This window comes from Amia ocellicauda, chromosome 3 (assembly GCF_036373705.1).
Source record: "Amia ocellicauda isolate fAmiCal2 chromosome 3, fAmiCal2.hap1, whole genome shotgun sequence".
In the NCBI taxonomy this organism is placed as follows: domain Eukaryota; kingdom Metazoa; phylum Chordata; class Actinopteri; order Amiiformes; family Amiidae; genus Amia; species Amia ocellicauda.
Genome location: NC_089852.1, coordinates 30,972,871 through 30,991,240, shown reverse-complemented (window position 1 = coordinate 30,991,240; position 18,370 = coordinate 30,972,871). Strand labels below are relative to the sequence as shown.

At 51.9% G+C, this 18,370-nt stretch overlaps 1 protein-coding gene across 1 annotated transcript; it reads right to left on the bottom strand.

Annotated features, from left to right (window-relative positions):
- Positions 1 to 1,328: 1,328 nt before the first annotated feature.
- On the bottom strand, positions 1,329 to 16,714 carry cfap44 (cilia and flagella associated protein 44). The gene is made up of 35 exons (XM_066699056.1): positions 16,473 to 16,714; positions 16,143 to 16,268; positions 15,776 to 15,883; positions 15,067 to 15,301; positions 14,782 to 14,944; positions 14,561 to 14,663; positions 13,973 to 14,189; positions 13,179 to 13,293; positions 12,915 to 13,079; positions 12,333 to 12,488; positions 12,196 to 12,243; positions 11,867 to 11,966; positions 11,353 to 11,447; positions 10,969 to 11,178; positions 10,534 to 10,644; positions 9,850 to 10,002; positions 9,403 to 9,630; positions 9,062 to 9,210; positions 8,661 to 8,937; positions 8,469 to 8,524; positions 8,058 to 8,220; positions 7,622 to 7,752; positions 7,110 to 7,303; positions 6,635 to 6,803; positions 6,237 to 6,414; positions 5,430 to 5,921; positions 4,283 to 4,486; positions 3,745 to 3,940; positions 3,538 to 3,648; positions 3,258 to 3,388; positions 2,821 to 2,937; positions 2,428 to 2,620; positions 2,146 to 2,312; positions 1,918 to 2,052; positions 1,329 to 1,689 (listed from the first exon to the last, which is right to left on the bottom strand). The coding sequence occupies exons 4-35, from the start codon at positions 15,240 to 15,242 to the stop codon at positions 1,429 to 1,431; spliced, it is 5,364 nt and encodes a 1,787-aa protein (XP_066555153.1). The 5' UTR covers positions 15,243 to 15,301; positions 15,776 to 15,883; positions 16,143 to 16,268; positions 16,473 to 16,714; the 3' UTR covers positions 1,329 to 1,428.
- Positions 16,715 to 18,370: the final 1,656 nt, after the last annotated feature.

Below are 18,370 nucleotides of genomic sequence, written 5' to 3'. Positions count from 1 at the left end.
CCCCCCCATCCCCAGCCTGTTCCACTCACATTTCCTCTGATGAGAGTGGCAGGAAGAGCCCTCAGTCCCACTGCTACCCCGGCACAGCGTCTCCTCCGACACATCATGCAACATCACCTGTGTGACACCCTGATTCTTGAGTATAAGTGCACATATACACACACATTCTCTCTCTCCCTCTCTCACACATACTCACACACACACACTTACACATTCTCTCTCTCTCTCTCGCTCTCTCTCTCTCACACACATAGATTCACACACATTCTCACACACAGAGCTTCATGCTCATGTTTTGAGTTTGTCTTCTTTTCTTTCTGAATTATAGATTTTGATTTTCGATCCAGTTATGTGATGTTCTGATATTTTTGAGTCAGAATTTGGTCAAATTAAGAGACAACAACAACAGAATAAAGAGACCCGAATGGATACCATACCCGATCACCTTGTGGCATCAGTGAGTCTGATGAAAAACATACAACAGGTGTGCTGAACCACAAATACTGCTGGCCACAAAAGAGGTCAGAGGTCAGAGAGGCCAGGTGTGCAGGTGTGGCTGTGCCCTGAGAACTGGAACCAAGTGAGAGAAACAATACTCTGTCTCTGTAAGGAAACTGAAACTGCAATGAAGGGGGATTCAGGCCATTCCTGAACACACACACACTATACCGCTCCCACCAGGACCCTTTAAACACTGCAACAATCTGGCCACTCGCAGCATCATTGAAAGTCTAAGTGGCACTAGAGATGTGTTGTCTGGCATTGAAAACACGCTGCAAACTGCAGCCCCAGAGGCACAGAGCTGCACAGGGGCACTACTGCGGTCACCACACTGTCAGGACATCCAAATCCTGAGGTGGACAAAGCAAGAAAGAAAGTAAGAAAAAGAAAAAGAAAGAAAAAGTAAGAAAGATGGCCACAGATTTCAGTAAAATCAATGTCAAGAATCTATAGTTTCTGAAAATGTAATAATGCTTACTACTAGAGCCTCCATCATGACTCCCTGAGCCAGACCGGACACCTGCCTCCCACATCGGCACAGTGCTGAGAGCCAACTGCCTCCTGAATGAAGAGTTCTCACCAGTTAATGCACACAAGGCAACAGCGCCACCAGGTGGACATCCTGTCCTGCTGTCACACCACAGGCAGGACTTCAGAGCAGAGGCAAGGAATAGGACAGGGAGCTGTTAATGAATGGAGCAAGACGATTTCCACTGAAACACACACCACGCAAAAACATGCAGCCACCGACACGGGAACCAGGATAAACAAACAAAACAAAAAAGACAACATGCATGACATTAATTATTTAAATTATTATTTTATTTATTATTTATTATTATTTATGATGATAATTCTCTGGTGATATTATCCAGCGTCCAGACCTCTGGACAGACCGGTGCTGTGATCTTTCCACAGCAGGCAGGCCTAGCTGAGGCTCTGTCCAGTGGCCGGCACCGAGTGGCGGCTGAGTGGGTTGCTATGCCCTCCCCTGTGGGCTGGCCTCCCTATGCCATCCTGCAGGGGCTGGGGGGGCTGGGCGGGGGGCAGGATGTGGCCCCCTTTGCGGGACAGGAGGCTGATCTCTTGCCGCAGGGCCTGGGACTCCTGCGCCTGTGTCTCCACCAGCTGGATCAGCCGACGCCTTTCGTCCTGCTCCGCCAGCCGCCGGCCCGGCAGCTGCACACCCTGCCAGCACAGAACCCATCGGTACAGGACAGGACAGGACAGGACAGCTCTGCACAGCTCATAAAATAACATGTGCAGAACGAAGACAGGCAGACACGCAGACAGTGGCACGCAGACACACACAATCACAGACACACACAGACGCACGTAGACCAACGCAGATGCAGATGCAGGTAGACTCACGCAGACGCACACAGACACATGCAGACACACGCAGACAGTCAGTACCATCTTCCTCTGCCTGCTGTCCAGTCGCTCCTCCAGCTCCTTGTTTTCAGTCATCAGCTGGTCAAGGCGCCACAGCCGGTCGGTGTGGAGCCGGATCACCTCTGTCTGGGCCTCCGTAGCCTTGCGCACCTCATCCTGAGCCACACACAGGAGCCAGCATTATTAGAGCAAGGGAGAGAGCAAATGAGAGAGAGTGGGCTAGCAAGAGAGCGCTGCGTCTCGGCGTACCTCCAGTTCCTGCAGCTGGTGGGTGAAGATGGCCTCTCTCTCACTGCTCTCCTGCTTCAGCTCCTCCAGGTTCCTGCTGACCGACAGGGTCTGCATCTGCAGGGCCTCCAGGTCCAGCAGCCGGCCAAACTTCATCAGCATCACTTTCTCACACCTGGCCTCCAGCTCTGCAGGGAGACGGGCGGAGAATGAGGGAGCGGAACAAGCGGGCGGTGGAAGAGGAGCAGAAGGAGGAAGGGGAGAGTGTGTGTGTCTGGGAGGTGGGGACAGCGGGGTGCACACCCTGGATCTTGGCCTCCATGTCCCTGTGGTTGTGCAGGAGCTGGACGTGCTGCTGGCGGGCCTGGCGGTACAGCTCACTCTGCTGCCTATTCTCCTGCTGCAGCTCCTGGATCCTCCGCTCCAGCGCCTCCAGAGCGGACTTGTCCAACACCAGCGCCTGGGTTAGCATCGACCTATAATTCACAAACTCCATCTGTAACAGGGAGAGCAGAACAGGCTTCGTCAAATAGTCATTCCAATAAACAACATTTGAATTTGACTGGACTCTTGGGAGACAACAGGGGGACCCCGCAGGACCAACCAATGCCAACCCACTAACGCATCAATCCCCTCTCACCACCAGAGACGGCACTAAGAGCCCCGCAGCGGGTCAGGCGCGGCGCGGGGACCTACCTGGTGCAGCTGCAGGGTCAGCATCACGTCCAGCTCGTTCAGCTTCTGCTGCTTCTCCCGCTGGAGCAGCTCCAGGTCGCCCTCTGCTGTCGACAGGCTGGCACTGACCACTTTCATCTGCAGCAGCAGAACAAGAGCACTCTTTCAGCACAACAGGGACATGACTACACACCTATCTGATCGTCAATGTGAAATACCTTTCAAATCACATCTCTCTCTTTCTCAATAGAGGTGTGGAGTGTGTGAGCAGCCCCCTTGCTCTGTCTGTCTGTCTGATCTACCAGCAGAACTCCGATACGGCAGAGGAGCGGATATGCTACTGAGTTCAGGGGTATGATGTCACTGCGGACGACCCCTGCCCCCCGAGCCCTGTGACTGTAGTGTGTGTGAAGGCAGAGTGCCAGGGCCCCGCAGGTCAAAGACCAGGGGCCACCCACCTTCTTGGTCAGAGAATCGCACTCCTTCCTCAGGATGTCGGCCGCCTTCTTCTCCTCCAGCAGCGCCTCCTCCAGGTCCAGGCGCTTCTCTCGCAGCTGGATGGTGTTCTCAAACAGGGCAGGGTCACAGTCTGCCCACACAAACAATGAGAAGAATCAAATGACTTGCAACAGGAGACGGGGGTATTATTAAATTTGGCTGATCCACCAGGCTGCTAGTCCAGCTCAGTGTCAGAGCCCGTGCTGGTGAAGCCGGGCGGGGTGGGGGGACAGTACTCACAGGGCGGGCACACGCTGTCGTCCAGGGGCCCTGACTCGGAGCCCGAGTCCAGCTCCTCGTCGCTCCACTCAGACTCCTCCTCGGACTCTTCCTCGCTCTCCAGCTCCTCCTCTGTGTGGGAAGAGGAACACAACACAACAGGTATGAATGTACACTGCCAAGCAAGTATAAAAAAGCAGTCTGTGGACTCTTAGCAATGGGACCCACCTTCCTCTCCCTTCTTCTCCTTCTTCTTCGCACGCTTCACCTTCTTCTTGAAGACCTTGGTGAGGAAGTCGGCAAACTTGTTGTTCTCCCCCAGGGAGGCCTGGAAGGTGGTGGTCAGGGCTCGGTCCCTTTCTTGCAGCTTGGCAATGTCTCTCCTCTTGGCCTCCAGCTGCTGCTGACATTCCTCGTACTTGCCCTGTGCCCGTGGGGGGAGATAGACACAAGTTGGCACACCCTCAGCACCACCAACGGTTTGCCAGTGCCTGGATTTCTTAAAGATTATACTGATTTATTTTTTGCAATAGCATGTTCTTTCCCGATTTGTCTGCTCAACAATCTGTATAACCAAGAATTGCATGGAAATTAATTCATTTTCACCAAATATAGAACTTTGAAACTTAAACATTGAACCCACGTTGCACCCTTGCCTTGCATCCATCTCTCTGTCTCTCTATCTACTTGTCTATCTAGCGCCTGTTGAAAGCCTCACAGGCTGGGAGAGGCGGTCCTCTCTGGCTCTTTGACAGCCGGGTCCCACCTGCAGTTCCAGTTCCTCCTGGCTGCGGGCATTGACCCTCTCCAGCAACGTGTTCTCGCTCTTCTCAAACTCCTTCAGCAGCTGCAGCTCCTCGAACAGTGTGATGTGCTGCAGGTCTGACTGCTTCAAGTGCCTGTCTAGCTGCAGCTTCTTGCTCCGCAGCTCATACAGCTTCAAGTCGAAACTCTGCACCAGCTCCTCAACCTCTCGCACACACCCAGGTGCACACACACGCACACACACACACAGGCACACATACGCACGTGCAGGTGCACACACAATACACACATGCAGGCACACATGCAGGCGCACACACATACACACACACACACACACACAGGCACACATACACACATGCAGGCACACACATACACACACACGCAGGCACACATACACACACATACACACACACGCAGCCGCACACACACACATATATATATGCAGGCACACATACACACATGCAGGTACGCACACACACATACGCAGGCAAACACACATACGCAGGCACACACACACACATGCAGGCACACAGGCGCACACACGCAGACACACATACACACATGCAGGCATACACACACACACACACACACACACACACGAGCACACATGAAGAACAGAGTAGAAAAGGGGAACAAAACATAAATAAATCATCCTAAAGCTCCCAATGGAAAGGAAAACAACCTTAGGCATGTGGCAATGGAAGCAGGTAAGTAATAACACTATGTAACACAATTTTTGTTCCTGGGTAGTAAGTGTTATTTCCTAATTGCGTATGCCTCAAAAGTATATAAAATGTCTATTATTCCCCACAAACTTTGCTTTAGTGACCAGGACAGTGATTTTTTGAAATGTAACCATTTCCAATGAGGAAACGGGCAACTTTGTGTCTTTTCGTTCACATAAAATCAGAAATAACAACATATGAATCCAAATTAACATGTATTTATACTGAAGTAATACAAAAATGACTACAAAAGATTTAGAAGCGAGTAGTTTTTCGAGATTTACAATTATACTGTATTTACAAAAAAAAAAGTTACACTGTGTAATGCAAACACAGCTGCACCTGGTCCAGCCTACTTGGTGGTTATCTATTAGGAATCTGAAGGTACCACGTGCCACGTTGGCCCTGGCCAGCCATCCCTACCTGCTTCAGCAGGTGGCCTTGAAGGAACAGGCTCTGGGTTTCCTGCTGCTGTTCCTCCTCCATGTCAAAGGGGGTGATGGCGTGCTGCTCAGACGGGCCTTGGGAGTCTTGGGTAGGGACACCGGTGTCATCTTCCTCCTGGTCCTCCTCCTCTTCTTCCTCCTCCTGCTCCTCCTCCTGGCTTGCAGTCAGTTCGCTGCCCAGCCCCCCGAACCCTCCCTCTCTCTCCTCCAGCTGCGCAGTGCGGGCCTGCCTGGCTCTGAGCTCCTTGTACTTGAGCAGTTTGGCTCTGGTGCAGCGCAGCTTGTTCTCGGGTGTCTCCTCTGGGAGCAGCCGGGGCACGCTGGGCAAGGGCTGGCGCTTGGCGGGGGGCAGATGCCTCTGCACTGCCCTGAGCTGGCGCACGCAGTCCTTGATGTGCGCAATGGACAGGCTCTTGAAGTCGCGCAGGGCCATGATCTTGTCGTTCATGTCCGTTTTCAGCTCATTTATCTAAAAGGGGAACGTGTTTATACCACCGGGGTCAGAGTTATAATGAAACCAAGAAAGGGCAGAAATAAACTGAAACACTCGATGAAACAAGGCTGTGAGATCAGAAGACTGCTTTTACTTTTTCTGTTGTTTTATCTTCTCCCATTTATTTATGAATTTATTCTCTCTGCCCCAGCTAATCATACAATTGTTTTATCATTAAAAATCTTTCACAACCCAGTTGAGGTCAGTCAGGAAGACAGCGGTACCACTTTCAGGTGAAGCGCGGGGGCAGAAAGACAGAGAGAGAGAGAGAGAGAGGCTGTGGATCTGCACCTTCTCCTCCAGGGCCACCAGTTGCATTCGTTTCTTCTCCGCGTTCATGCGCAGGTGCTCGGGCACCGTGAAGTCCTTCGCCGTCTTCAGCTTGAAGTCACCCATATTCTCCTGGGCCATGCGGATGGCCTGCACATCCTGGGGGTCCTCGAAGTTCTCGTCAGGCTTCGAGGAGTAGCTGTGAAGAGAAGCGGGGCGGGGGTTGTTGAGTCTAGCCTGTAAAAGCCGAACAGAAGGGGAGCAGATTCGGAAATGTGGCGATGGCTAGAGTAGGGTTAGGTATGAGGATCTTGCGATTGTGAATGTGCGAGTCTCAAGAGGTGAGTGAATGAATGAACTAATTCATTAATTAATGAATACAGAGATGAAATGACTGGAAAGCAGAGCAGCCGACTCACAGCTCCTCCCACTCATTCTTCCTCTTCTGGATCCTGGCCCGTACTCTCTCCGCCTTCTCCATGGCCTTCTGCAGCTTCTCCGCCTGGCGGCCACTCAGCTTGCCCGCGCCTCGCATCCCCTGCCTCTGCAGCAGCACGTCCTCGGAGTCCACGTCCTCTGGGATGGCCTCTGGGGGGGGAGGTAGTGGCACAGACCTGATCATTCACACAACCCAAGAAAAGCCAGCCCCCTGAGCACGCCCCTCCCTGTTCAGATGCCTTTGTGTCTGTGTTGCCGGGGTAAGTGTCCCGTCTGTCTGGGTCACTCTGCAGATCTGGCCACCTCAGTATACGCCAGTTAAGGGCAAAGCTAAGGTCTGGCTGGATGTGAGGCTGGCTTCACGCATCTGACCACCAAGCGCCAATAAGAAAACCTCAGTGTGTCAGTTCCTCAGTATGTCATTGCGGCAGTGTGTCAGGGAGTCAGGGTACACACCCGGATAGCTGCTCTCATGGCTGAAATCCACCCGGCTGCGGCGGCGCTCCATGCCCAACTGGCTGGGTCTCCGGCCCTGATCCTTCTGCTGCTGCAGCTTTCGGGACGGGGCCAGCAGGCGGTAGGTGAACACCATGTGGTCACTCTGGAAGGCCTTAACTGCCACTGTGTTGCTCTCCAAGTTGTCCAAGTACCTGCAGCCAGGGCAGAGACACACAGGTGAGGGGTGGCTTTGAATAACCGTGCAGAGTTATGGAGGTAAGACTGAGAGATTCTAATCACATAAGAATAAAGCATATGGAGAAAGCCAGTGAAACAAAGTAATAACAATAATGATTACAATAATGATAATAATAATAATAATAACTACCAAATCAAAGTCAAAGAATATCAGTCTTCCAAAATACCATTAGGGTTGCTACTAGAAAGCAGTAGGCTGAAATCAATAGGTTAATTTAGTTAATTTCAGAGACCTCCCCACCCCTCTTTGGCCCCCGGGGGCCACTCAGTACCATTGCTGCAGCTTCTGGAGCCTGACCCTGTGCTTCTCCAGGTCCCAGGCCAGCTCCCTGCACGTCTCACGCACCCTCTGGCCCATCAGTCTCTCGTACTCCTGCACGATCCGTGGGTCCAGTTCAAACTCCTGCACAGACCCACACCCACACGAGAGGACTGAGTGTCTGCACGCTGAGGAGGACTTTACACTACATGCGTCTGTTAGTTTGGATTGGTTTTCACAAGAAAACACTGCATAGTTTGTAAGATTTTAGTGATGAATAGCTGAAGCTTCACTTTGAATACCTTGCAGCTTTCAGTGCCAGAGTGCGTCTGCTCCAGCCCGGCTGCCTGTGTGTGTGTGTGCGCCCCTGCCACGGTGCCAGTATGTTTGAGCACGTGTGTGTGAGCATGTGTGTGTGTGTAGGTGAGCGACAGTGGGGGGCTCCTCACCGCCCGGTCAAGCCGGCCGTGCTCCGAATGACTCTGGTTGAGCTGCAGTTTCTGTGTGAACTGCAACCGCAGCTCCTCCAGTTCCAGCCGCCGCCCCGCCCTGCGCAGCTCCGCCTCGCGTTGCATGCGCTCCAGCTCTGTCCTCTGTTTCGCCATCTCGATGCTGCGAGACACACACAGGTGAGGGATGGCCTAGGATGCTTTTAAATGCATAAATACACACACACATACATACACACTTAAAACAGCTGGACGAGACCCTAGCACCACTAAAAGCTGCTGTGGCAACAAGCAAGACGGGCCGGTCACCTCCCTGCTGTTCCTCTTTGGGGCCACTTTCATATTTACATTTTTGCATCCGGTTTGTTTTCTGCAGACTCCCTGCAGGATGTTATGGTTTGCCTCGCTTACCTGTAAGCATTGGGATCCTCTATGTCCTCCACCACCTTCTCCTTCTCCAGCCCTTCCTTGATGTTGATGTCATTGTATGGGAAAAAAACAAGGAAACAAGAGCAGCAGGGAGAGTCAGGAACAGACACGGATCGGCTGTGTCTTACAACCGCGACATGATTAAAAGGGGAGCAAAGTTTCTGTGGCTCTTACTCGGGGGGAGGGCACCCTGGCCTTCTTGTCCAGCGCCGCCTGGAGATCCTCCGCAGGGAGCAGGCTGAGCATGAACATGTTCCCGTCCTCCCCCGCGGTCACCACGAACTGGTCATCGTGGCTGCAGCGCACCGCTCGCAGGCGGCCGTACTGGTTGTCGTGGAGGCTGAGCGCCCAGAAGCCCTGCATGGCGGCGAGGTCGGGGCCGTGGGGCGGCAGGGGGTACAGTCTCACCTGGCCACTCTGCATCCCGCACAGCAGCAGCTGTCTACTGGAGCTGCGGCGTACCAGGGAGAGGGACAATCGATCAGAAGTCGCACCCAAGACACCGTACCGCCCGGACCGTGTACGGGCGTGCCAGTGGGGTTTCTAGGGGGAGGGAGCAGGAGCCCAGCACTGACCTGAAGCTGATGGTCCAGATGGGGTCACGGTCAGTATCCTGAACCGGCAGGAAGCTGAAAGGCTCGTCTGCCCTCTGCAGCGGCTCCTGCTCTCCGCCCTGCTGCTCCGAGAACTTGCAGTGGTACAGAAAGCCGGAGTCATATCCACCCTGCACAGAGAGAGAGGGAGGGAAGGAGGGCGAGGGAGAAGGAGAGACAGACATAGAGAGATGGATAGAAAACAGTCACATCTCAGTTCCAGGGTACAAGAATCTATTGATTTGAATTGCTTTTTGAACTCTTCTGCAGTAACCCCACGCTGCATCTGTGTGTCAGTCTGTATGTGAGTGTGTCTGGTTTACCATAGAGAGCCAGAAGGCCCCAGGCTGGGAGTAGAGACCACAGAGCAGGGGGCTGGGAGGTTCAGGGCTGTGCAGGGTGGGCAGCTCCTCCTCCTCCGGCTCGGTCTCCTCCGCCAGGTCCTCCTCCGTCAGCGTCTGCCCCTGCTCCTGCTTCTTCTTCAGACGTGCCTCCCTCTCCTTCTGCCTCTGCTCCCTCGCCACCCGCCGCCGCTCAACCTCCGCATCTCTCTGTGGGCAGGGGAGAGGAGGCAGTCAGCGAGGCACGTAGACAATACAAGACAGACACCGAGAACACTAATGAAACACCATTTAATTTAGTGTTCAGTTTCCTTTCCGGCCAGACAAAAGGCGAGAGGCCCGAATTGGAGGAGAGAACATCTCAGAACATTACAGCGGCACAATAAAACAGAACTGAAGAGGCCGGAGCGGGTCGAAGTCTGAGCTCACCAGGATGCGGGACTTGATGCTGCAGAAGTGGAAGTGCCGGGAGGGCAGGCCCTGGATCTCGAACGTCTGGCCGGAACTCTGGGCCTTGGGCTCAGGGGTCATGATCTCCAGCACATGGCCGTTCTCACACAGGACCAGCAACGTGCTCCTCTCCTGAACACAGTACAGGACACAGAGCACTGAGCACAGAGAGAACAGAGAGCACTGAACACAGAGCACAGAGAGCACAGAGCACACAGAGAGCACAGAGAACACAGAACATAGAGCACAGAGAACAGAGATCACAGGGAGCACAGAACACAGAGAGAACAGAGAGCAAAAGAGAGCACAGAGAGAAGAGAGCAATGAACACAGAACACATAACAGAGAGCACAGAGAACACAAACAGAGAACACAGAACATAGAACAGCGCACAGAGAACACAGAGAGCACAGAGTAGTGAGCACAGAGAGCACTGAATACAGAGCACAGGGCACAGAGCACAGAGAGCACAGAGAGCACAGAGCAGATAGCACAGAGAGCACAAAACACAAAGCACACAGAACACAGAGCACTGAACACAGAACACAGAGCATGGAGAACACAGAGAGCACAGAACACAGATAACGCACAGAACACAGATAAGGCACAGAACACAGAGCACAGAAAGCACATAAAGCACAGAAAGAGAAGGGAAGGACGTACATGTGAAGGAGGAGACCATTCCAGCCCCCTCACCGGCCCGGGCACCCTCACGAAGCCAACCGGCTCATATCTCTCCCCAACCGTGAAGAAGAACACCGTGCTGTCCAAGCTCTGGATAACACACAACAAGACATAACACAAACACACCAAGCACACGGCATAGACAGTCAGATAGTTATTATGAACATACTTGTTACCTTGTGACGAAACACTGGGTAAATCCAGCCCCAGTTCAGTGTCTAGGAGTGCTGCAGTGTAGCTTTAACTATTGTGCTGTTATAGCTACTGTTACTGCTACTATTACTACTGTTACTGCTACTACTACTACAACTGTAACTGCTGCTACTTCTGTAACTGCGACTCTTACAACTACTGTTAATGCTACTGCTACTCTTACTGCTTCTCTGGCTATGATTAGTGTTGTTATCGCTGTACCCCAGTGGCCAGGATCTCTCCATTCCTCTCGTAGGCGATGGCGCTGACTGGGGCCGTGTGAGGCTTGAAGACCTGCAGGAGCCGCAACTCTGCGCCATTGTAGCGCCCCCTCCCTGCCACTGCCGCCAGCCCCCGGGGGTCCAACAGCTCCAGCAGCCGCACCACGCCATCCTCGAACCCCACCACCAGCAGGCCGCCTTTCGGGTTCACCTACAGGGGCAGCGAGGGAGGGAGGAAGGAACAGGAGATGTGGTCATCAACCCCCACTGCCGTCTGTCAGACAGTCAATAACTGAACCACCGGCTGTAAAAGGAGCACCTGGGCATGGCCCTGCAGTTAAGCACAGTGGTGCAGACTGAATAACAGTGCGATGGGATCACTCACCAGGCGAGGGGCCCAGGTCAGCGTAGTCCCTCCACGTTTGAATTGGCTGGCGGTCAGCTCCTGTTTGGCGAGGATATCAAAGACCCGGACAGACTCTGCAGATTTGAACAGGACACAGTCAGAGGAGCTCTGAAAAGGGCAAGCTCACTATGGCTGTGGTTCTCTCAAGGTTCGCATTAAAGATGTTCTAGCCAGCAGACAAAAATAGTGTGACAATCTTTCAACTAGACAATTAGGCATTGTGAACGTATTTGTACACATATACAGGGAACACTTTTAAACTTGTGAAAAGGAAAATTGGAAACTTTGTCCTTAGAATCTAGTGTGTTTATCAATGACCTGGAGGTGCAAATCAGCACTCAGCAAGTCATGGCTTTGGTGACATCATTGAAACACAACAACCTTAACAAAGTGGGACCCAAAGCATTTTCCACACAGCCACATTCTAGACCCTCCCGGGGGAGACAAATGTCCAGGGATAAATTCCACCCCCAAGCCCTCCCCTGGTTCTCACTGTCCAGTGCTGTGGTGGCCATCAGGTGAGAGGTGGTCGAGGTGTCCATGCTCTGGATGCCTCCGGCGTGGAAGGAAAAGAGACATTCGGGGTCTTGCGTCTGAAAACAAGGCATTGTTCTTTAAAGCTGTGTTTGAGCTGTCAGTCCTGCGAAACAACTGTAACCCGGCTGGCACCAACACACACACAAAGATCTCAGCCATTAAAAGGAAGGCTTGCCACACAACTGGGCTAAACCAGAACATGTTAAACCTCATGGTAGTTTTGCGGACTCAAGCCACGGACTTCTCTGTGCATTGCATCTGCTCCAGAAAACAAGAGAAACTTACAGTGTTGGTGAAGGAGAGGTCAAGTTTCCAGATGGCCCCACTGGCATCCTGTAAGGAAATAAAGAAATCAATCATTAATGTAACGGAAGTCAAAACTTGGGGGGTGATCACACTGAACCGCCTCTCTCGAGTCCTACCTGCGCAAACCAGATGGGGGAGTCTGGCTGGAAGCTCTTCACCATGGACAGCAGGCTGACGTCCTTGCCCACCACCAGCTCGTTCATGGGCTCCATCTCGAACAGCCCGCTGTCGCTCTCCGCGTCCGCAGTGTCAATGCCCTCGAAGTCCCACACCTGTGTCACAGACAGAGCCCTGAGCCAGGCAGAGAGCACGCCCCGCGGACCCAGGACGACCTGTGGCCGCCCGTATCCACACGGCTTTCACTTGCGAATGGCAGTGCAGTGCTGTAGTAGTGAGTGTGTTGTGGTGCTGTAGTAGGGAGTCTGGTTTAGTGTGACAGTAGGGAATAGGGAGTGTGGTGCGGTGTGTAGTAGTGCTGTAGTAGGGATTGTGCTGTGATAGTAGTGCAGTAGTAGGGAATGTGGTGCAGTGCTGTAGTAGGGAGTGTGGTGCGGTGTGTAGTAGTGCTGTAGTAGGGATTGTGCTGTGGTAGTAGTGAAGTAGTAGGGAATATGGTGGTGTAGTGTGGTGCAGTGCTGTAGTAGGGAGTGTGGTGCAGTGCTGTAGTAGGGAACGCGTTGCAGCGTGTTGGGTCTCACCCTCACTGCCCCATCTGTGCTGATGGTGAGGAGCTCCCCCTCATCCAGGACGAACTGATGGATGGGCCCCGCGTGGCATGGCTGCCCCCCCCTCCTGCAGATCTCCACCTTGATCAGCCCTCCCTCCCACAGCAGCATGTTGCCCCAGTCCGAGCCTGACAGCACCTGCACAGAGGGAACAGCATCACTCTTGCCCCGCCCACAGGGCCAGCGTCACACGGCGCTAACTGCACACAAAATCAGCGCCTGTGTTTGCAAACAGACCTTGCCATCAGGGAGCTCCACATAGCCCTCGATGTCAGTCAGAGTCGTCTTCCCAAACCTTCCCAGCATCCCCTGCAGCTTCAGGCCAGTGAAGGTGCTGGCCATCTTCCAAAATCTGAATGGGAGTCAACGATATCATTGGAGACACAGCAAAACTGAGAAAGTGGCCAGCGAAAGACACTGGAAATGTGTGCACCAGTGGCAAGAGGTCACGAGTACAAAATAGAAGAAATCAATCAATACCCAAACTTCACAAAGGTAATGACACAAAAGATTAGACAGTATGTTCACTTGATTATTAAGTTCTAGGATAGCAACGCAATCCCGAAAGAATGACACCCATCCCTCCTGCAGAGAGCTGCCGCGGACTCGATTCAGCTCTCGCCCATCCCACTAACAGTTTTATTTGGTGTAAGTATTTTACATATCAATAATAAAAACAATCAATACAAATTTTAATAAAAATCAATTCGTAAAATCACTTAAAATTTTTAAAAATCTTAGTGATTAACGTAAAAAAAATACTGAACTTCAAATAAACAAGTGCACAAAACAATAAAACAAAAGTGATTAAAGCAAAAACTGCAAACCAACAAAAAAGGTCAAATACATTGAAAATAACTGGACCGGACAAATAAAAAAAACAATTAAAATGATAAAAATAAAAACAAACCAAAACGGTCCGATGCATTTAAAATTAAATCCAAACGTGTTAAATCCACTAACACTGGGCAAGACTAAACAGTGCACTGGCAGCCGGGGGGGTGGGGAGAGGCTGCTTGCTTTGTACTGACTTGATGTGCCCAGAGCCGGAGGTGGTGAGCTGCCCGGGGTTGTCTGTGGAGAAGGTTACTCTGTACACGTCTTGGGAAAAGGCCTTGCAGCGCAGCACCACCTGCTCCTGCCTCCAGTCCCACAGCGTCAGCATGTAGTCCGGGCTACTGCCCACACTGGCCAGCAGGGAGCCCGCGCTGTTGAAGTCCACGAAGCTGTAGGCCTCCGCTGTGCCCCCTGGCAGCACAGCACACAAGACATGCAGATGCTGCAGGTTAATTCAGCCCGATGAAGTGGAATCCCAGACCCCAGTGTAGGACCCATGAGGGACAATCAGGGTGTGTTAGTATTTCAGTCCCAGTCTACTTAACCCTCCCTCAAAAGAAAAAACAAATGCCAATAAACAAACAAATACATAAATAAAAAGACTAAATTGTTTTCTAATTTCTGTTTTCCTCTTTCTCTGTAGCAGTATGAATTAAAGTGAAAACTGGAATGCAGGTAGTGGTCCTGATTATCTATGTCCTATTCTCGCTATATGCAGAGATTATTGTGTTTGTTGGCCTGTGTCGCTGCATGGTTGCGCTAAAGGCTTCACAGGTACAAACCTCTGAGAATCCTGTAGGGCCGGAGCGAGGGATACTCATATACAATGATGTCTGGCTGGTTGCCCTTCTCTGCAACTGCCAAGAACTCCTTACTGGGGTGGACCTGAAAGGGGAGAAATCAAAATACAATATATACAGCTGACATCTGGCTGTGGCACATTCTCCAAGCAGTAATTCCCAGCCTTTCAAACACACTGTACTGTATTGTGAATGTGCTGTACCATGATGATGCCGATTCCTCCCCCGCTGCAACTCCGCAGGTAGCGCTGCTCCTTGCTGCGCAGGTCGAGGAACACCACCAGGTTCCCGGCCACGAACCCCAGCGTGTGCTCGTCCAGTAGTTGCAGGTTGGCTCTCCTGTTGCAGTCGTAGCCGAACGAGTGTCTGGTGCATGACTGTTAAGGACCGCTCCATGGCCCAGACATCCACTCCTAGCACAGAAACACACAGCACCTGTGGCAGTAATGTACTTTACATTACTACATCGATACATGATGGAAGGATACATGAGGCGCAGCAGGTTAGGGGGGATGCCAGAGTCCGGGGACACGAAAGGCCGTGACTGCAGCTCCTCGTAGTCGTAGTAGAAGTCCTCTGGGATGTGCGTGGCTTGTTGGCTGCTGTCCTCTCCCTCCCTCTGCTCCCCTGCTGGCTGAATACCCATCTCCTGGGCCTCCTCCATCGCAATGGGCTCGGCACCATCCGCAGCGTCATCAGCGTCTGCATCAGCGTCTGCAGCAGCTGCGTCGGGAAGACATGAAGCAAGCAGGACAGCTCTCACAGGGCTGTTAAAAACCAAATCTGCCATCACCTGATAACACATCAGCTGACTCTCTGGGCGTCCCAGGGCATAGTTACCCACAATCTCTCCTGACGAAAATTTGGTCGCCTCTGTTTAAGCCTCCCTCTCCAGGCTTGTAAGTAACGGGAGTATTTACCATTGGGAGACAAATGAGAACACACGGTCTAGAACCACACGTGTCCAGGAAGACACTGCAAACTTAAAATAGAGTGATAACAAAATAAATATATGCACGCTTACAAAAATAATAATTACAACAACAACAACAACAATAATAATAATCGAATGTGTCTAGCTTCAAAGCTCTTGATATTCGTATGCCTGCTGAACAAAGGCCCAAAGCCCTGTTCTGTCCCTATGGGTCCAGGTTCCCTGTTTGATTGACACAGGGCACGTCAGTGATGAAACAGTACCCTCTCCTGTCTGCGCCACCGTCCCAGCATCCTCCTGTGCAGCAGCAGCAGCAGGCGGCTCTGGCTCTCCACTCTCTGCGCCCTCACTGGTCTCCTCTACGGCAGCTTCTGCACATGTAAGAAACTGATTTTATTCCTTTATTTTTGAATCCTTTCCTGTCCTTTATAGGTGGGGCACATTATCCACTGGTTGTTTGCCATGTTAGATACCTCAGAGTTAGCCTGTGTTAAACTTCCTTATTCCCTGGCCTTTGTATTTTTGCAAATATATAACAATACAAAGTGACAATAATCCAACCAGAAATGATGATGCAGCTGTTCAGGTGTTGAAGGCCCTGCCTGTGGGCAGGAAGAGAGGCAGCCTCACCTGGTGTCGGGCTCTCCGGCTGGCCTGGTCCGCCTGGGGCGTCACTGCCCGTCTGCCCTGGGGCGGCCCCTTCACCGCCCTCCGTGGCATCCCCGGCCCTCTCGCCCGGCTGCTCCCTCTCCGCTCCTACAACCACACAACTGTCAAACACTAGGCTACCTGTGGCGCCATCCTCTCCACAACCTCACCTGCACTGGCCTCCTCCATTACATCACACCTTGTGGTGAAGAATATTGTTTGTATAAAGGCCTCTTAACAGTCATATCAAATACAATGGGAGAGAGAGGGTCATGGCGAGGAAGATGGATGGATGGACGGACAGAGACATACCGTCTGTAGTGTCTGCCGTGCTGGCCGGCGGTGTGGGCTCCCTGGGCTCCGAGTGCTCCGGGGCAGAGGCCGGCTGTGTGTCCGTGCTGTCAGACGCTGCCAGCGGCGCCCCCTGCGCTTCGGCCTGCGCTACTACCACCAGCAGTGACGCGGAGCAGGAGGGAAGCAAACGACACTGATCTGCTGCTCTAGTGCACGAAGGTCTCGTCACACAATCAACGAGGTCGGAAACCCGTGAGTCTCCACAGCTCGACTAGCAAAGTTACTTCACAAACGTATACGTTATGGGACACAGACGGAGCATCAACAGATAACTTCCGCACCATAACACCGGCAGACACACCGGTGCGCTCCTACACTTTGTTTGTTGTCGTGTCGGTTTCTTACGCAGCAACTCAAGCTGCTCGCTGTGCCGGAGCTGTGCTAATATCAATTACACCTACTACACACACATTCATCAATCGACACAGAAACATCTAAATACAGGACACGACGCTAAGATATACGAATCTAGGGAACGGAAAATAGCCTAAATCAGTTTGGAAATAGTTCGAGGCTGCTTTATTGCTGTTGTGCAGTTTACCCGGGTCCGGCTGCGCCAGCGGGTCCATGTCGTTGTGTGTGGTTGCTGGGCAACCATCGCCAGGCCCCCGGGGCGGGTCAGAGGCGCGCCTGCGCACTGCGGCCAGACCTGTCACTGCAGACGCGCCGCCCTTACAGTGCCTGGGTTAAAGGCAGGACGCAACAGAACTGTGACATACTAATACACTCACTATACTACTATACAGCCAGCCATAACATTATGACCACTGACAGGTGAAGTGAATAACACTGATAATCTCGTTATCATGGCACCTGTCAGTGGGTGGGATATATTACGCAGCAAGTGAACATTTTGTCCTCAAAGTTGATGTGTTAGAAGCAGGAAAAATGGGCAGCTTAAGGATCTGAGCGACTTTGACAAGGGCCACATTGTGATGGCTAGACGACTGGGTCAGAGCATCTCCAAAACTGCAGCTCTTGTGGGGTGTTCCCGGTTTGCAGTGGTCAGTACCTATCAAAAGTGGTCCAAGGAAGGAAAAGTGGTGAACCGGCGACAGGGTCATGGGCGGCCAAGGCTCATTGATGCACGTGGGGAGCGAAGCTACTGTAGCTCAAATTGCTGAAAAAGTGGATGCTGGTTCTGATAGAAAGGTGTCAGAACACACAGCACATCGCAGTTTGTTGTGTATGGGGCTGCGTAGCCGCAGACCAGTCAGGGTGCCCATGCTGACCCCTGTCCATTGCCAAAAGCACCTACAATGGACACGTGAGCATCAGAACTGGACCACGGAGCAATGGAAGAAGGTGGTCTGGTCTGATGAATCACGAGTTCAAGGTGTTGACTTGGCCTCCAAATTCCCCAGATCTCAGTCCAATCGAGCATCTGTGGGATGTGCTGGACAAACAAGTCCGATCCATGGAGGCCCCACCTCGCAACTTACAGGACTTAAAGGATCTGCTGCTGACGTCTTGGTGCCAGATACCACAGCACACCTTCAGAGGTCTAGTGGAGTCCACGCCTCGACACGATATTAGGCAGGTGGTTATAATGTTATGGCTGATCGGTGTATAGCGTAATATAGTACACTACACTGTACTCTATCTATAATCATTTTACATATTTTGTATTTGTATTAAGGATGTTGCTGCCCTTGTAATGTGTGTGTAGAACAGTGTGTGTCAGTGTTGGCAAAACTATGCCAGTCGCTTTCGTTTAAGGCATTAGCTGAATAATAATATCAACTAGAATTTAAAGTATCTGATGATACTTTGTTTGCATGTGACTTTTTCCATATTAGTGGATACTTTTTATTTTTGAATATGTAAAGTTTGAGTTTGACAGATAATCTTAAAAA